The sequence below is a fragment of the Nycticebus coucang genome, chromosome 1 (genome assembly GCF_027406575.1).
Source record: "Nycticebus coucang isolate mNycCou1 chromosome 1, mNycCou1.pri, whole genome shotgun sequence".
Taxonomy (NCBI): domain Eukaryota; kingdom Metazoa; phylum Chordata; class Mammalia; order Primates; family Lorisidae; genus Nycticebus; species Nycticebus coucang.
This window is the reverse complement of record NC_069780.1, coordinates 126,322,050-126,337,878: the sequence shown is the minus strand read 5'-3', so window position 1 is coordinate 126,337,878 and position 15,829 is coordinate 126,322,050. Positions and strand designations below refer to the sequence as shown.

General features: G+C 37.4%; 1 protein-coding gene across 1 annotated transcript in view; it reads left to right on the top strand.

Annotated features, from left to right (window-relative positions):
* The first annotated feature begins 475 nt into the window (after nt 1–475).
* Nucleotides 476–15,829, top strand: part of LOC128589204 (V-type proton ATPase subunit S1-like protein) — a 29,693-nt gene continuing 14,339 nt past the window's right edge. Inside the window, exons 1-4 of the mRNA XM_053596144.1 lie at nt 476–631; nt 5,766–5,806; nt 6,066–6,124; nt 7,101–7,336. Coding sequence (XP_053452119.1) covers nt 537–631; nt 5,766–5,806; nt 6,066–6,124; nt 7,101–7,336 — 431 coding nt within the window. The 5' untranslated portion in view covers nt 476–536. The remainder of the gene's footprint in view (nt 632–5,765; nt 5,807–6,065; nt 6,125–7,100; nt 7,337–15,829) is intronic.

The window sequence follows — 15,829 nt, the reverse complement described above, 5'->3', positions numbered from 1 at the left end:
CAGCCGGGGCTCCTCACCGTTCTCTGCAAATGGAGAGTCAGGAATTCAGTAGGGAACTGTGAACTAGGACGTAAATATAAGTTTAAGGAAGTTCTGGAGATTTTTATTCATTATTCACCAGAAAAATGCATGGAAAAATATATACTTCATAATATATAGTATATGAGGAGAATTTGATAACTTATGAGAGTCTTTTTAAGAGTTATATGACACTACCAAAGCAATGCAAATTTCTAAAAAGAGTTTAACTGGCAAGCATAGTTTCTCTAAAACTCTCCTCCCTAATAATAATTCAATGAGATGAATAATTAAGCATCTAAATACTGGTTTCACTCTGGTTTCACTCTAAATACTCTACATTAAGGAGTGTCAGGCCTCTTCCTCCACCCTCCCCTGATATAATACATCCAGGAAAGCTGTGCTTTTATTGGTTGAATATGCTGTCAGTCACTTGGCATGAAAAGTACAGCTTCTGCTCTGGTTGTATCAGTGAATTAACAGATGTGCCTCGTTTGAAGACACGGATTCATTTCTTGATGGGAAGAAAAATCCTTTTTAGTTTTTCACTTATTTTTTTATGTATGGGATTTTCGCTAACCTTGGACCAGCTATTTGCCAGGAAGAATGTAAGGTGAGTAATTGCACATCTTTTAATGCAATGCATTTGGGAACTTCAGTGTAGCATTTTAAGTTGGGCTCTATAGTTAGTTAGCTACTGAAATTGTTGAGCGAGAGTTTACAATTAAGAGATAAAAATATAATCATTATTATAAGGGGAGTTATTTGTTCAAAATATCCAAGAAACTTTTGTATTATGGATCAAAGAAGATATCTATAGGATAATGACTCCTCAAATCAGTGTTCAGATTTCTTTTATATTTCCAAGTAAATGTGAATTTCACAGTTTCTCCTGGCATCGTCATGTGAGAAGAGAGAAAGAAGAAATTAAAAACCTCAGAAATACATAACATGTCCCCCGAAGAAAAGACGTTCAATCATTTTAAGTGGTAGGAGATGGTAACTGTATGTGATTTAAAATTAACAAGCAAAATTTCTATTTCTGTTATCCCTTTGCCTTCTTTCAATACCATATAAGGAACATACAGAGATTTATCTATAAAAAATGTTCAGAATCTGAACAGCAAATGCTTTTATGTCATGCCTCCCAATTCATTATTACATGCCATCTCAACAATGCATCGGGGAATTTAGTGTGAGCATAACGGACGAGCAGGATAATCTGGTGAAACTTGTGTTAAAGAATCCTTAATTCACCAGGGTGATGAAAGCTAGAAGTACGGGAATTTTTTATTTTTTATCTCACTGTTTCCAAATCAAGTGATACTTTCCTTCAGGTTCACTTTAATTAGTGAGTGATTTATATTCCTTAGGTAGTTAAATCTTAGTAATGTTTCCCTACCTAGGTTATACGGAAATGACTTATGTATTCTACTGAAAATATGTACACCAAAAATTATAAAAATCTAAATTATGTTTTTAAGGTACGGTCGATTGCCATTAATGGTTTTAAACAATCTTAGCTTCATATGTTTCAGATCTTAGAGGTCATATAAATCAATGATTATGTGAGTCTAATAATAGGGCATGCTTATTATGAAAGAAATAACAGTTTCTGTTTTGTGAATGTTCTTTCAAATAATAGATGTGCAATTAAAGTATCTTTCAACTCTGTGCAGCTGTTCAAGATTCTTAAGTCTCTAGGAACAGTGATTACATTTTAAGCTGATGTTTGCTAAACAGAGAATAGGGGTTACTGTTCTTCCTTGCACAGTCCTTTCTCAAATTGGGTTTATTCTCAAACTGAAAAAATAAATCATGTGTGGTCTCACATTTTTCACTTTGATTTCAGAGTTTGTTCATCAATTTGTTATTTCATTCATGCATGTAATACATTTGAAACCTACTTGGTATTTTTAAATTGCTGAGCACTGTGCTAGGTACTGGGTCTACAATAGTGAGCACGACAGGCCTGGTCCCTGCCCGGGGAACTAAGTCCAGTGGGCTCATTAAGCAAATGATACATATTATTCAAAGTAACCTCGAAATATATTGTGAAAGAAAAGTATAGGAGGCAAAGAGCTTGTACAACGGGGATGTGAGCTAGCTGGAGAAGTTAGGGATCCTGTTCCCGAGGTCGTGATATTTGAACTGTGACCTACAGAAACTGTACAAAATAACTAGGAGGATGGAGGACATTCCAGGTGGAGGGAACAGCATGTGCGAAGACTCTTGTGAGGGAAGAAGGGACCATGAAGCTTTCAGCGAACTGAAGAATGCCAGTGCATCTGGAACAGAGAGAAAAGGGAAGCAGTGAAGTGAGGCTGGTATGGCTACAGGCTGTGGTGGGTATGTGGACTTGGTCCTGAGCAGGGCTGTGAAGGAGCTTCACGGTCACATTCGCCTTCACAGGGCCCCCGGCTGCTACAAAACTGAGGCTCTTGATTACTTTTCAGGTATTTGCAAAGATCTCTTTATGGGAAAAAGGTCTGAACAATGTACATTTAATTTTCTTAACTGGCGTTTCTCATTATTCCTGGGTTCACTTCGCTGCTCTTCCAGTGAGAGCCACGGTTTGTTAAACCCTCTCTTCCTCTTTCTTGGTTCTCTCTCTTATTTTGTAGGAGCAATGTCCTCATTTAGTTTCCATGAAAGGGCATGAGAGAGACATTTTCTGAATCCTTGCTTGATTCTTGTTTTTTATTTCTGAAAGCTAATAGAATATATATTTTTTAATCCTTGGCTCCAAAATGTTACAAGTGTTTGAGCTCACAAAGGTCAACTCAATGGATCACAGACCTAACTGTAAAAGCTAAAATTTTAAAACTTCTAGAAAAAAACACAACAAAATCCTATCATCTTGTGTTAGGCAAATACTTCTTTTAGACACAAAGAGCATAAGCTATAAGAGAAAAAAATGAATACATTGGAATTTATGAAAATTAAAACTTTTGGTTTTTGAAAACCACCATTAAGAAAACAAAAATGGAAGACATAAAATGGAAGAAAATATTTGCATATATCTGACCCAGGACTTGTATACAGAACTTATAAGAAGCCTTACAACTCCATCACAGGAGGTCAATGAGTTTCATTTTTAAAATGAGCCACAGATTTAAACACACACTTCACAAAAGAAAATACATGAATGGTCAGTAGGTATAAGAAAAGACTCTCAATTTCATTAGTCTGTAGGGAAATGAAAATTAAAAAGACAATGAGGTAGCAACTCACACTACTGGAATGGCTAAAATGGCTAAATTTAAATGGATTGATAATAACCAATGTTGGCAAGAATGTTGAGCCACAGGAAAGCTCATACGCTGAAACTCATTGGTAGTTTTAAGAAAAGTAAAACTTGCATGACTTGGTTGTTCTGCTCCCAGGTATGTGTTCAAGAGAAAACAAAAATATATTGCCACAAACTAATGTTTCTTAAATCTACATTTGTGGTAGCTTCAAACGGGAAGCACCCTAAATGTCCATCAATGTATGCATAGACAAATAAAATGTTGTATATTCATACAGTGAAATATTTCTGAGCAATAAAATTAAATGAACTACTGATACGTGTCATGGCATACATATATTTCAAAATCGTTACAGTAAGACTGAAAGAAGTCATACTCTAAGGAATACATGCCATATGCTTTTATTTATATACAATTCCAGGAAAGGCAAACTAGAGGGAAAAAAGGAAAAGAGACCAAATGCAAACTAATCTAAAGTAATGGAAGTAAGTCTGTAGTTACCTGGATCGGGGGTGGAGGAACAATCCCTACACTGCAAAAATGCATGGGGGGAGCTTTTGCGGGTGATGTAAACACACTGTATCTTTACTGTGGTAGTGGGGGTGTCCTGGGCATGTGTCTGTGCCCAAACTCTTAAAATAATAATTTGCATAAATACAATTTATTATGCATAAATTTTACCTCAATAAAGTTGATAAAAATTAATGAATAATTGCATGCATGCTTGAATTTATTAATAGCAACTAGTGGGTGTCATAGTCACTAATTTGTCATCTTCAGAAATTTTCATTAAATAATAGAGATTCTATTACAAAGTGAATGGTGCTTTTAATTTGTAATTGGTTACATATAATTAATTCTAAAGCACTTTGATATCGATATAGTAACTCTTCAGCTACAATCATGCTTTGCATACGTATCAGGACGTGTAATAATATATATCTTTCTATAATTCTAAAAATGGTGAATTTATATGACAGTGATATGTAGAGGCCTTAGATAGAAATTGTTAAGTATAGCATTTGACTTACATTCTTATATTCTACAGGTACAACCTACAAAAATCTTAAAATGTGCAATAAACAATTAAAATCTTTAGGACATTTTTTTTTTTTTTTTTTGTAGAGACAGAGTCTCACTGTACCGCCCTCGGGTAGAGTGCCATGGCGTCACACGGCTCACAGCAACCTCTTAACTCTTGGGCTTACGCGATTCTCTTGCCTCAGCCTCCCGAGCAGCTGGGACTACAGGCACCTGCCACAATGCCCGGCTATTTTTTGGTTGCAGTTTGGCCGGGGCTGGGTTTGAACCCGCCACCCTCGCCATATGGGGCTGGCGCCCTACTCACTGAGCCACAGGTGCTGCCCCTTTAGGACATTTTTGACACAATTAGAGTTTTAAAAACTGATAGAATATTTAATGTTAAAGAATTACTAATTTTTCTAGATGTAATTCTGCTATTATTATATTTTGTCATATTTTCCTCAAAGTTATGTCACAGAAGGGAAATAGGTAAATTTATAGGTAAAACAAGATTGGTTATGACCTGATAATCACTAAAGCTGAATGATGGGTACAGGGAAATGGGGGGCGGGGGGAAGCTTATTATATTTTTCTGTTTATATTTTGTATGTTTCAAATATTCCATGATAAAAAATGTGTATGTCTTCTAGAGTTAAATTGCTATTTAAATTTAACTTTAAGAAATTTATGTTAAGGAACTTTTCATGGGTATGAACAAATAATCCAAAATGATGTTGACTGAAGAATTGTTATAACACTATAAAATTGGAAACAACTTAAATATCTAAGAGTAGAAATTCGGTGAAGTACATTATATTTTTATGATGTAATGTCACACGCCATTCAAAAAATGTATCAAAAAGATATATAATAACATGAGAAATAACTGTGATTATTTTAAAATTAAAAACATTGTGGGCTCCAAAATAGTATGTTCACAAAAATCTATTTTTGAGTTTTATTAAAAAGTAAAATTATATGTGTGTGTGGTGTGTATGTGTAATTTGTGTTTGTGTGTGTACTAGAAGGTTATATATCATAATTTATCTCCTTATGATTTTCAGAAATATATTTTTGGCCATTGAGTGTGTCTTACTTTTTTAAGGTTGGATATTTTGGCTTTAATATGTTAACACATGTGGTATAAAATTTTATTGTAAAATATTTTATTATACTTCATTATTTGATTATTATTTGTTATTCATTAAACCTCAGTGTCTAGCATACTGCTTGGCAAATAGGCTCTTCTACTATTTAATGAAAATAAGGATCTGAGTTGATTTAAAATAATTTTTCTTCTTTAAATTTTTCTTTATTTTTTTTATTTTATTCAAAGCTATGTTCTGCTAATGTTCTGCTCCTCTACTCTGAGATGTAACAAGTGGAACTATCCTTTTTAAAATTGCATGTAAAATGTGAATTGTAGATATTATTCGGCATTTTTTGATTTTTTTTGTTTTTTCCTTATTTCAGTTCTCCAACATCTTCGAGAAAAGAAGTGGTTATAAAGAGTGGTAAGACTCAAAATTGGCTTCATGATTCTCCAGGGGGATTGAAGAAGGGCTTATTCTGTGGTAGACTTCTCTGACCAATAGTGTTGGTGCCAGGAGTCCCTCATGTGAAGATCCTTTAAGTTAATGTATTCTGAATTATGAGACCGAAGAGGTCCAAGCCTGATCTCTTTCACAGGGCTGAGCATATTACAGTTCCTCAATTACACTAATCAATTGATGCCATTTACCTTTGGTAAATACATCATTATTTATTTGACAGATCAACAGAAGAAAGAAGATATGAAACCAATCCAGAATTTCACAATGCCAATCACACAGGTATGACTATAGCAGGATACTAGATTTTCATCTACCTGAAGAAAAATTTAAACACATTTAAATCACATCAGAGCTACTGTGAAAATATAGTAGAACCTCTATAAGTTGACCCTAGGGACTGTAACAAACTGTTCAACATACAGAGGTGGTTAACATAAGGAACTAGGCCTGCTGTATTGATATGTACAAGTACTGCTTGTCTACTGTATGAAAATTAGGTCAACTTAAGGAGGGAGGTGGCCAGTGCAGGGAGAGGGTCAAGTATAGAGGTTCTACTGTGTATATAATAATTATAACAACATATTCTTGCTTGAGATTTGGGTGGCAAATGTATTACAAAATCTTTTTTTCCTTTGAGACAGGGATCTTGCTTTGTTGCCTGGCCTAGAGTGCAGTGGCTCAACCATAGCTCATTGTAACCTCAAACTCCTGTGCTCAAGTGATCTTCCAGACTCAGCCTCCTGAGTAGCTGGGCCTATAGGTGCATGTTGCCACGCCTGGCTAATTTTTCTTATTTTATGTAGAAATGGGGTCTTACTGTGTTACCCAGGCTGGTCTTAAACTCCTGGTATCAAGCAATCCTCTCACCTGGGCTTCCCAAAGTCCAGGTATTACAGGAGCAAGTGCATGGTCTATCATGGAATCGTCTATCTGAGAAGATTAAGATACTCTGAGACATTAAGATACTCAGTTTTACTTTTGTTGGTTTTTGAACAGGATCGCTAGAGTAACAGTTTATCTTTGGTTAAAGATACACCTGGGTTGCTGCTCTCTGTTAACTAATTTTTTTTTTATCTGTATTTATACTGGTGTAATTGGTTCAGTCTTTGAATTGCAGGTTGTATGGGTTTTAATACATCTATAATGATATGTATTTACCATTACAGCATGTGAATTAATTCTTTTATTTCTAGGAAACCTTTTGTACCCGGGGATACAAATTCATTTCTTAAGTTCATTTTATTTCGTTAATTAGGCTCCCAACTACAATCTGAGCAAAGAAGAGCATTTAGAAAAAGAACCTCAGAATGCATTCAGCCATCACAGCCCGGTTAATGTCTCCACCGATGGAATTCCCTGCATTCTCTTCTGGGCCAAAAGAATCACAATTAAATTTAAAAATCAGACCTGGCTGGACCTTACAGATGAGACATTTGGTCGGAAGGCAACAGTGGATACGAGCAACTCGAATTGCAGTGAAGAAAGTGCCTCGTAAGTTCATGTCTCTGCTTGAAGACACCCGTAGGGCTATTGCAATCTGTTAACTGTGCAGATCTAGTTTTTTATCATTTCAGAAAAAATAAGTGGGCTCCTTTGTATTTGACCCTGACACACATCTTTGAGGAAGTGTTTAATGTCTACAATGTAAGGACAAGTCAGAAATCTACTTTTAAAAAATTGTTATATAGTTTCTGTTAATTTTCTTCTGAACCCTTTGACTAACTATTATAATAAGTTATAGAAAATGAGGGTTTGCAAATTCATTCTGAAAAAAGAGAAAAGAAATCCCGGCTTAGTCTTCACTTCAAATATTAGGCGTCAAAATACTTTTGTCCCACAGGGGAAGGAATTACGTATCCCAGCGGCGTCATACGTGTCTAGTGAGTCAAATACTAGCCAGGACAAAAAATTTTTTTTTTTTTTTTGAGACAGAGTGAGTCTTTGTGCCCTGTTTAGAGATCCATGGCATCATCGCTCACAACGACCTCATATTTCTGGGCTCAAGCAACCTCTTGTCTTAGCCTCCAGATTAGCAGGGACTACAGGCACCCATCACAATGCCCAGCTAGTTTTTCTGTTTTTTAGTAGAGAATTTTGCTCTTACTCAGGCTGGTCTCGAACTCCTGAGCTCAGGTGATCCACCTACCTCGGCTTCCCGGAGTACTAGGATTCCAGGTGTTGAGCCACCTTGCCTGGCCACAGGACAAATGTTTGACTCTTCAGGGGGTTTCTGAAATTGTGAAACACTGTCTGTTTGCAAATGTGCCAGGGTACCTTTGAATAGCCAAATTTCAGAGAATTTTTTGGATGATAGAAAATAATTAGAATAATCAGTTTTCATTTGAGATGAGCAAATTAAACAAATATCCCTTTCAAAGGAGCAAATCAATTTCTAATGTCTTTGTTTGCTTTTCAGTTATCCAAGCAAATATTTTTGCTTTTTTTCATTTGGGTCCAGAGGGAGGGAATCTGGCATTTGCTTTCTATAAACCTTCTTCTCAACATTTGTTGGTATAATAAATGCTTTTGGAAGATTCTCTGCATTTGTTCTGGCTTGGTGTAGATGGGTAGGATGCTTTGTGTATACCATAACATACGTGTGTGTGTGCGCGCGCGTGCGTGTGGGTGAGAGAAAGAGAGTGTCTGTGTGTGTATTCTTTTTATACTTTATATATTTTGGCTAGAAACACCTTTTTATTCCTGAACTTTACTTTTCATTTAAAAATTCTTGATAATGTGTAAAAATGAATTATATGAATATACACTTAAAAATCATATTACAAGTCTTAGTAAATATCTTGCTATTAAGAATTATCATCTCTTATTGGAGATTTAGAGAATTGCAAGTGAAAACATTCAGGGTGTTCCCAGATTTGTTTATCCTGTTATAGCATAACTATCAAAGACTATCAGAGCAATTCTAGCACTGCTGAGAACTCAGGACTTTTTCCTTAGGCACTAATTAGCTTCCTGCAGGGCTTTTTATTTGTGGTCAGTTGCATGGAAAGTGCCAGTAGCCTCGGGATATTCTTGCCAGTCCAAGGCTGACTGGCTTGTCTTGGTTCCATTTGTCCCTACCCTAGGGTATTTGTGGGGAAATCAGGGCACCATAGCTTTTTCCAGTGGCTTTTAGAGACCTTAGTGTTCACTGGGAACTTAGAGATGAGAAGAATGAAAACTTGGCTGCTCGGCCCAGTTCTGCCAGTGAGCTCTGTGACTTTACGACAAGACCTGTAGGATTATCATCTATGGGAAGGAGACGGGGGCATCCACTCACTGTAGGATCATCATCTGTGGGAAGGAGACGAGGCGTCCATTCACTGTAGGATCATCATCTGTGGGAAGGAGACGGGGGCGTCCGTTCACTGTAGGATCATCATCTGTGGGAAGGAGGCAGGGGCGTCCACTCGCTGTAGGATCATCATCTGTGGGAAGGAGACGGGGGCGTCCATTCACTGTAGGATCATCATCTGTGGGAAGGAGACGGGGGCGTCCATTCACTGTAGGATCATCATCTGTGGGAAGGAGATGGGGGTGTCCATTCACTGTAGGATCATCTGTGGGAAGGAGACAGGGGCGTCCATTCACTGTAGGATCATCATCTGTGGGAAGGAGACGGAGGCGTCCATTCACTGTAGGATCATCATTTGTGGGAAGGAGACGGGGGTGTCCATTCACTGTAGGATCATCTGTGGGAAGGAGACGGGGGCGTCCATTCACTGTAGGATCATCATCTGTGGGAATGAGACGGGGGTGTCCATTCACTGTAGGATCATCATCTGTGGGAAGGAGACGGGGGTGTCCATTCACTGTAGGATCATCTGTGGGAAGGAGACGGGGGCATCCATTCACTGTAGGATCATCATCTGTGGGAAGGAGACGGGGTGTCCATTCACTGTAGGATCATCATCTGTGGGAATGAGATAGTGGCATCTACTCACTGTAACTAACAGGCCTTGAGCGTTGACCATGGGCCAGGCTCTGTTGTGCAAGGTCTTCACAGGCCTCATGTCTGTCCCAGGCCTTAATTATGTCTTGCACAACAGAGCCTGGTAACTCTCTGAATCACAGGCACCGTGAGCCTTTCTGGTCCAGGTGTTCCAGGAAGTCAAGGCTCAAAGAGGTTTAGGAAACTTGCTAAACTCATACAGCATGTACATTAACAGATCTGGAGTCTAAAGTGTCTTTTAAAATGATGTTTTACCTCCTCCCTCTTGGCCTTATCTCATAGAGTTGTGAAAATTGAATGAGATGTGTGCATACACACTTGAGAACTTGTCCAATTCTCTTTGCTAACATACAAATGATAACTAGAGTGAAATGGTGTCTGATTATCTTGGGAAGCTCCCATTTTCCCAGCATACAAATTACATAAACTAACATTTTTTTTGTTGTTGTTGTTGTTGAGACAGGGTCCCACCCTATGCCCCTGAGCAGAGTGCAGTGGGCGTGGTAGCTCACCACAACCTCAGACTCGGGCTGCGGGCACCCCGCTGCCTCAGCCTCCGGAAGCCGCTGGGATTACAGGCGCTCGCTGCAGCGCCTGGCTGGGTTTTTCCATTTTTTTCATGAGTCTGGGTCTCACTGTCGCTCAGGCGAGTCTTGAACTCCTGAGCTCAAGCGATTCTCCCTCCTCAGCCTCCCACAGTGCTGGGATTATAGGCGTGAGCCACCGCACCAGGCTAAACTAACATTTTGGCGGGACCAGGTTACCGCCCTAGAATTCTACTTGAGTGCCAGCTCTGGCTGTGTACCATCTACCAGCCGGAGTCCTGCTGGGGTGAGTTGCAGGTGTCCTGAATGGACCTCACCCCCTACCACCACCAAGAGAGGGGAGCTAGAGGCTTCATGGGAATGTGAGGCATCCAAGAACCAGGTGCTGAGACTTAGTGTCCTTGATTCCTGTGAATAGTATGGATTAGTGAGCTGCCCTTGCTGTGCTGGCCATGTGTTCTTAAGGACTAGGATGGGAATTACTGAAGGAAGGAATCCAAGCTAAGGCATAACCATGTAAGATCAAAAGCACGGATTAAAAAGAGATGACCACGTTTTAGCTCTTGGAAAGAAAATGTACAGGGAGGGGCAAATTGTTGGCACACAGATTTGCTATGGAAGTCTTGTTAAGTAGTGAAAGCCCTGTAAATAGAGCATAATCCCAGGACCTGTGTATATTTTAAATTATCACCTGAATTTACACGTGAGAGTAGGGTGCCTGATCATGTGAAGAAAACTCTTGTAGGTTGTGTTTCTCCTTTGTACTCCCAATTGATGGTACAGTGCCTGGCACTTGAAAGATCCGCACTGAAGGACTGCTAATGTTACTTTGATGAAATCAGGCCTCATGTTCTTTACCCCCAAGCAGAGCATATCAATAAACTTCCACTGAAACCAAGACCAAAGGAGAAAAGCTCTTTGAGAAAAGCTCTCAGAAATGCTGAGGCTGTTCCCTTGGGAGAGGAGATAGAAACTAGCTGGGGTCAAGTGGCTCTGCTTCAAGGTTTAGTTCATTAACTATACATCCAATTTATGGGTAAGCAAGCTGTTCTGATTCCTTGGAAAAATGAGGGATGTTTCTGTTAGAATAACTGACTAGTCAGATTTATAAAATACTATTTGAGAAATGTATTTTTTAAGTATTTGTTTCTTTAAAGTATTTTTAGTAATTTGTAGCAGACTACCACATTATTGTTAAGGAAGAAGACTTACCTTAATGAGTAAACGATCTTATTTATAGAACACTTCTGTTGTTTGTAAATGAGTGCTTCTAAGGTTTCTAAGTTTATAATATTAGGAAATAAAAATATTTTTCTTAGCAATCTTATTTGTAAGGTTATTTTGCAATGATCACTCCATTCCCTATGAATAGTATAGGGATAAATTATAGCCCAATCCTTGATATTTCTGTTTCTTGATTAAGTGTGACCAAATTAATCAGATTATGTACGTGTGGCATTAATATTTTTCAACTTTGTAACTGGACATTTTATAAATATCTACTTTTGTTTTCTTTCATTTTAAGGTGTTTACCAAGGTGTTGTAACTTCTGTACATGATGATGGCACAGCAGCATCATCCTTTGTGTATTTAAATTTCTCACATTTTCTTATTTCAATTATTTAGCTTCTAATCATTCCTATTTTTCATTTTTATTGAAATAGGAATGAAGTACAGTAAACTGCATGTATTTAAAGCATATAATTTGACCAGTTTTGACATATGTGTATGCCTATGAAACCATCACTCACAATCAAGATAACAAACATTTTTTATCATGACCCAAAGTTTCCTTGTGTAACTTTGTAATCTATTCCTCTAGCTACTCCCACCTCTCCATATAACCACTGATCCTTTCTATCATAGTCTGCATGTTCTAGAATTGTCTATAAATATAACCACGTAGTGTGCATTATTTTTTACTCTGGTTTCTTTCACTTAGCATAATTATTTTGATAGGCTTCCATGTTATTGCCTATATATATCAGTGGTATGATCCTTTTCACTGGTGAGTAGTATTCCATTGTATGGATATACCACAACTTATTTCTCCATACACTTTTGGATGGAAATTTGCCTTTCCTCTAAATTTTTGTGTAAGTTTCCAAATAAAGTCAATGTGAATATTCATGCACAAGTCTTTGTGGCAGGAGGTAATTTCATATATATTAGGTGTTATTCTATTTGGAAGTAGAAAGGCTGGATCAAATGGTATGTGTATGTTTAACTTTTTAAGAAACTGCCAAATTGTTTTTTAAAGTGGTTCCATAATTTTCCCTTCCCACCAGCATTGTATGTGAGTTCCAGTTGCTTCAAATCCTCACTAATGCTTTATATTGTAGAAGTGAGACTGTAGAGAAAACATTTTTATGCTTAGGCATATTTAGTAATTTCTGAATAAATTTTACTTGCACCTGGGTTATAAGCTAAGCCTTGGAGTTAGTGAGAGATTTACCTCTTTGGAGAAATGAGTTTCTATGTTAAGGGATAATGAAACTTGGGATCATGGAGACATTCCAGGGGTTAGAAACTCAGAGTGGGTCTTATCTTCTCCTTAAAGACATTTATTTACATACCATAGATATTAAAACCTTTAGGCATTTGTGTCCTTTATGGTGGGCTATTTGCTCCAACTCAAAGGCTAATTAAACTTTTCTGCTTATTTGCTGGAGATTGTCCTTCTTCTCTTCCCAAAGACAATTTATTGACATTAAGGCAGAAAATGTTTCTCTCCTGTTCTCTGGAGGTGATGAGGGAACCACTGTCTATCCCCAAATAAACTCCCAGATTCATAATTTTGGTGTTCCTCATCTGTTTTACAAATTACAGTATGGGTAGAATGACATCTGACTCTTACCATGTTGCCTAGGGAGAAGAATTAGGTGAAGAGGGGAACCAACAAGGTTATTCCCATGAGTAAATAATAATTGTCTCTGCTCCAGGAAATCTTGTGTTTACTCTCAGGAAAATACGAATAAATGTAGGTATTAAAAGCTTAAGAGTCAGCTAAAAATATTTCAACCATTCTGATTATTGTACTGTGCTATCTTACTGTGGTTTTCTTTGACTTTTTCCAATTTTTAATGATGCTGAGCATCTTTTCATGTACTTATTTGCTATTTGCATATCTACCTTCCTTTTCTCATTCTCTCACCCAGGCTAGAGTGCAGTGGTGTTATCATAGCTTACTGCAACTTTAAAGCCCTGGGATCAAGTGATCCTCCTGCCTCAGCCTCCTGAAGATCTGGGACTAAAAGGCATATGCCACTATGGACAGCTAATTTTTTTTTGTTTTGTTTTTAATTTTTTAAAAATATATTTTTGTAGAGATGAGCTCTTACTAGGCTGCCCAAGCCAGTGTTGAACTCCTGGCTTCAAGTGATCCTCTTCTCCTCCTGTCTTGGCCTCCCAAAGTCCTAGGATTACAGACGTGAGCAACCGTACCCAGTCACTTCTGACTATTTTGAAGTTGGATTGTCTTCTTATTGAGTTGTGTTACATATACTTTGTGTATAATGCTTCAATTATAGGTGTAAGCCATTGCACTGACCATTTTTTGTTTTGTTTTCTTTCTTTTTTTTTTTTTTTGTGGTTTTTGGCCAGGGCTAGGTTTGAACCCGCCACCTCCAGCATATGGGACCAGTGCCCTACTCCTTGAGCCACAGGCGTTGCCCCATTTTTTGTTTTCTTAACAGTGTCTTCTGAAGAGTAAGAGTTTTAGATTTTAATAAAGTTCAATTTATCAATTTTTTCTTTTATGGTTCATGCTTTTGTATTTTGTTCAAGAAACCATTGCCTACCTCTAAGTTTCTTCTATACATATTGCACTTTGTTCGAGGTGTTATATTCAGGTCTATGATCCATTTTGAGGTTGCCAGCCAGTTCACCCAGCACCGTTTGTTAAATAGGGAATCTTTTCTCCACTGAATGTTTTTAATTGGCTTGTCAAAGATCAAATAACAGTAAGTAGCTGGATACATCTCTTGGTTCTCTATTCTGTTCCAGACATCTACCTCTCTGTTTTTGTGCCAGTACCATGCTGTTTTGATCACTGTCGGTTTATAGTATAGTCTGAGGTCTGGTAGCGTAATTCCTCCCGCTTTGTTTTTATTTCTGAGTAATGACTTGGCTATTTGAGGTTTTTTCTGATTCCATATAAAACTAAGTATTATTTTTTCAAGATCTTTAAAGTATGAAAGTGGAGCTTTAATAGGGATTGCATTAAAATTGTATATTGCTTTGGTTAGTATGGACATTTTAACAATTTTGATTCTTCCCAGCCATGAGCATGGTATGTTTTTCCATTTTGTTAACATTTTCAGCTATTTCTTTTCTTAGAGTTTCATAGTTCTCTTTATAGAGATCTTTCATGTCCTTTGTTAGATAAACTCCCAAATATTTCATCTTCTTTGACACTAGTGTGAATGGAATAGAGTCCTTAACTGTTTTTTTCAGCTTGAGTATTGTTGTCATATATAAAGGCTACCAATTTATGAATGTTGATTTTGTAACCTGAGATGTTGCTGTATTCCTTGATCACTTCTAAGAGTTTTGTAGTAGAATCCCTGGTGTTTTCCAGATATACAATCATATCATCTGCGAAGAGCAAAAGTTTGATCTCTTCTGACCCTATATGGATACCCTTGATCTCCTTTTCTTCCCTAATTGCGATGGCTAAAACTTCCATTACAATGTTAAAGAGCAATGGAGACAATGGGCAGCCTTGTCTGGTTCCTGATCTGAGTGGAAATGATTTCAATTTAACTCCATTCAATACTATATTGGCTGTGTGTTTACTGTAGATGGACTCTATCAGTTTAAGAAATGCCCCTTCTATACCAAACTTAAGTGTTCTAATCATGAAGGGATGCTGGATATTATCAAAAGCTTTTTCTGCATCAATTGAGAGAATCATATGGTCTTTGGTTTTTAATTTGTTTATGTGCTGAATTATACTTATAGATTTACGTACATTGAACCAGCCTTGAGACCCTGGGATAAAACCGACTTGGTCATGATGTATAATTTGTTTGATGTGTTGCTGGATTCTGTTTGTTAGGATCTTGTTGAATATTTTTGCATCTATATTAATTAGTGATTTTGGTCTATAATTTTCTTTTCTTGGGTCTTTTCCTGGTTTGGGGATCAGGGTGATGTTGGCTTCATGGAACGTGTTGGGTAGTCTTCCTTCTTTTTCTACATTTTGGAACAGGTTGAGTAATATAGGTACTAGTTCCTCTTTAAAGGTTTGGTAGAATTAGGTTAGGTAGAATTCTGACGTGAAGCCATGTGGTCCCGGGCTTTTCTTTTTAGGGAGATTTTGTATGGTTGATGCTATTTCAGAACTTGACATTGGCCTGTTCAACATTTCCACTTGATTCTGGCTAAGTCTTGGAAGGTGATGTGCTTCCAAGTAAGGGTCATTTTCCTTAAGATTTTCATATTTCTGAGAATAAAGTTTTTTGTAATATTCATTAAGGATTTTTTTGA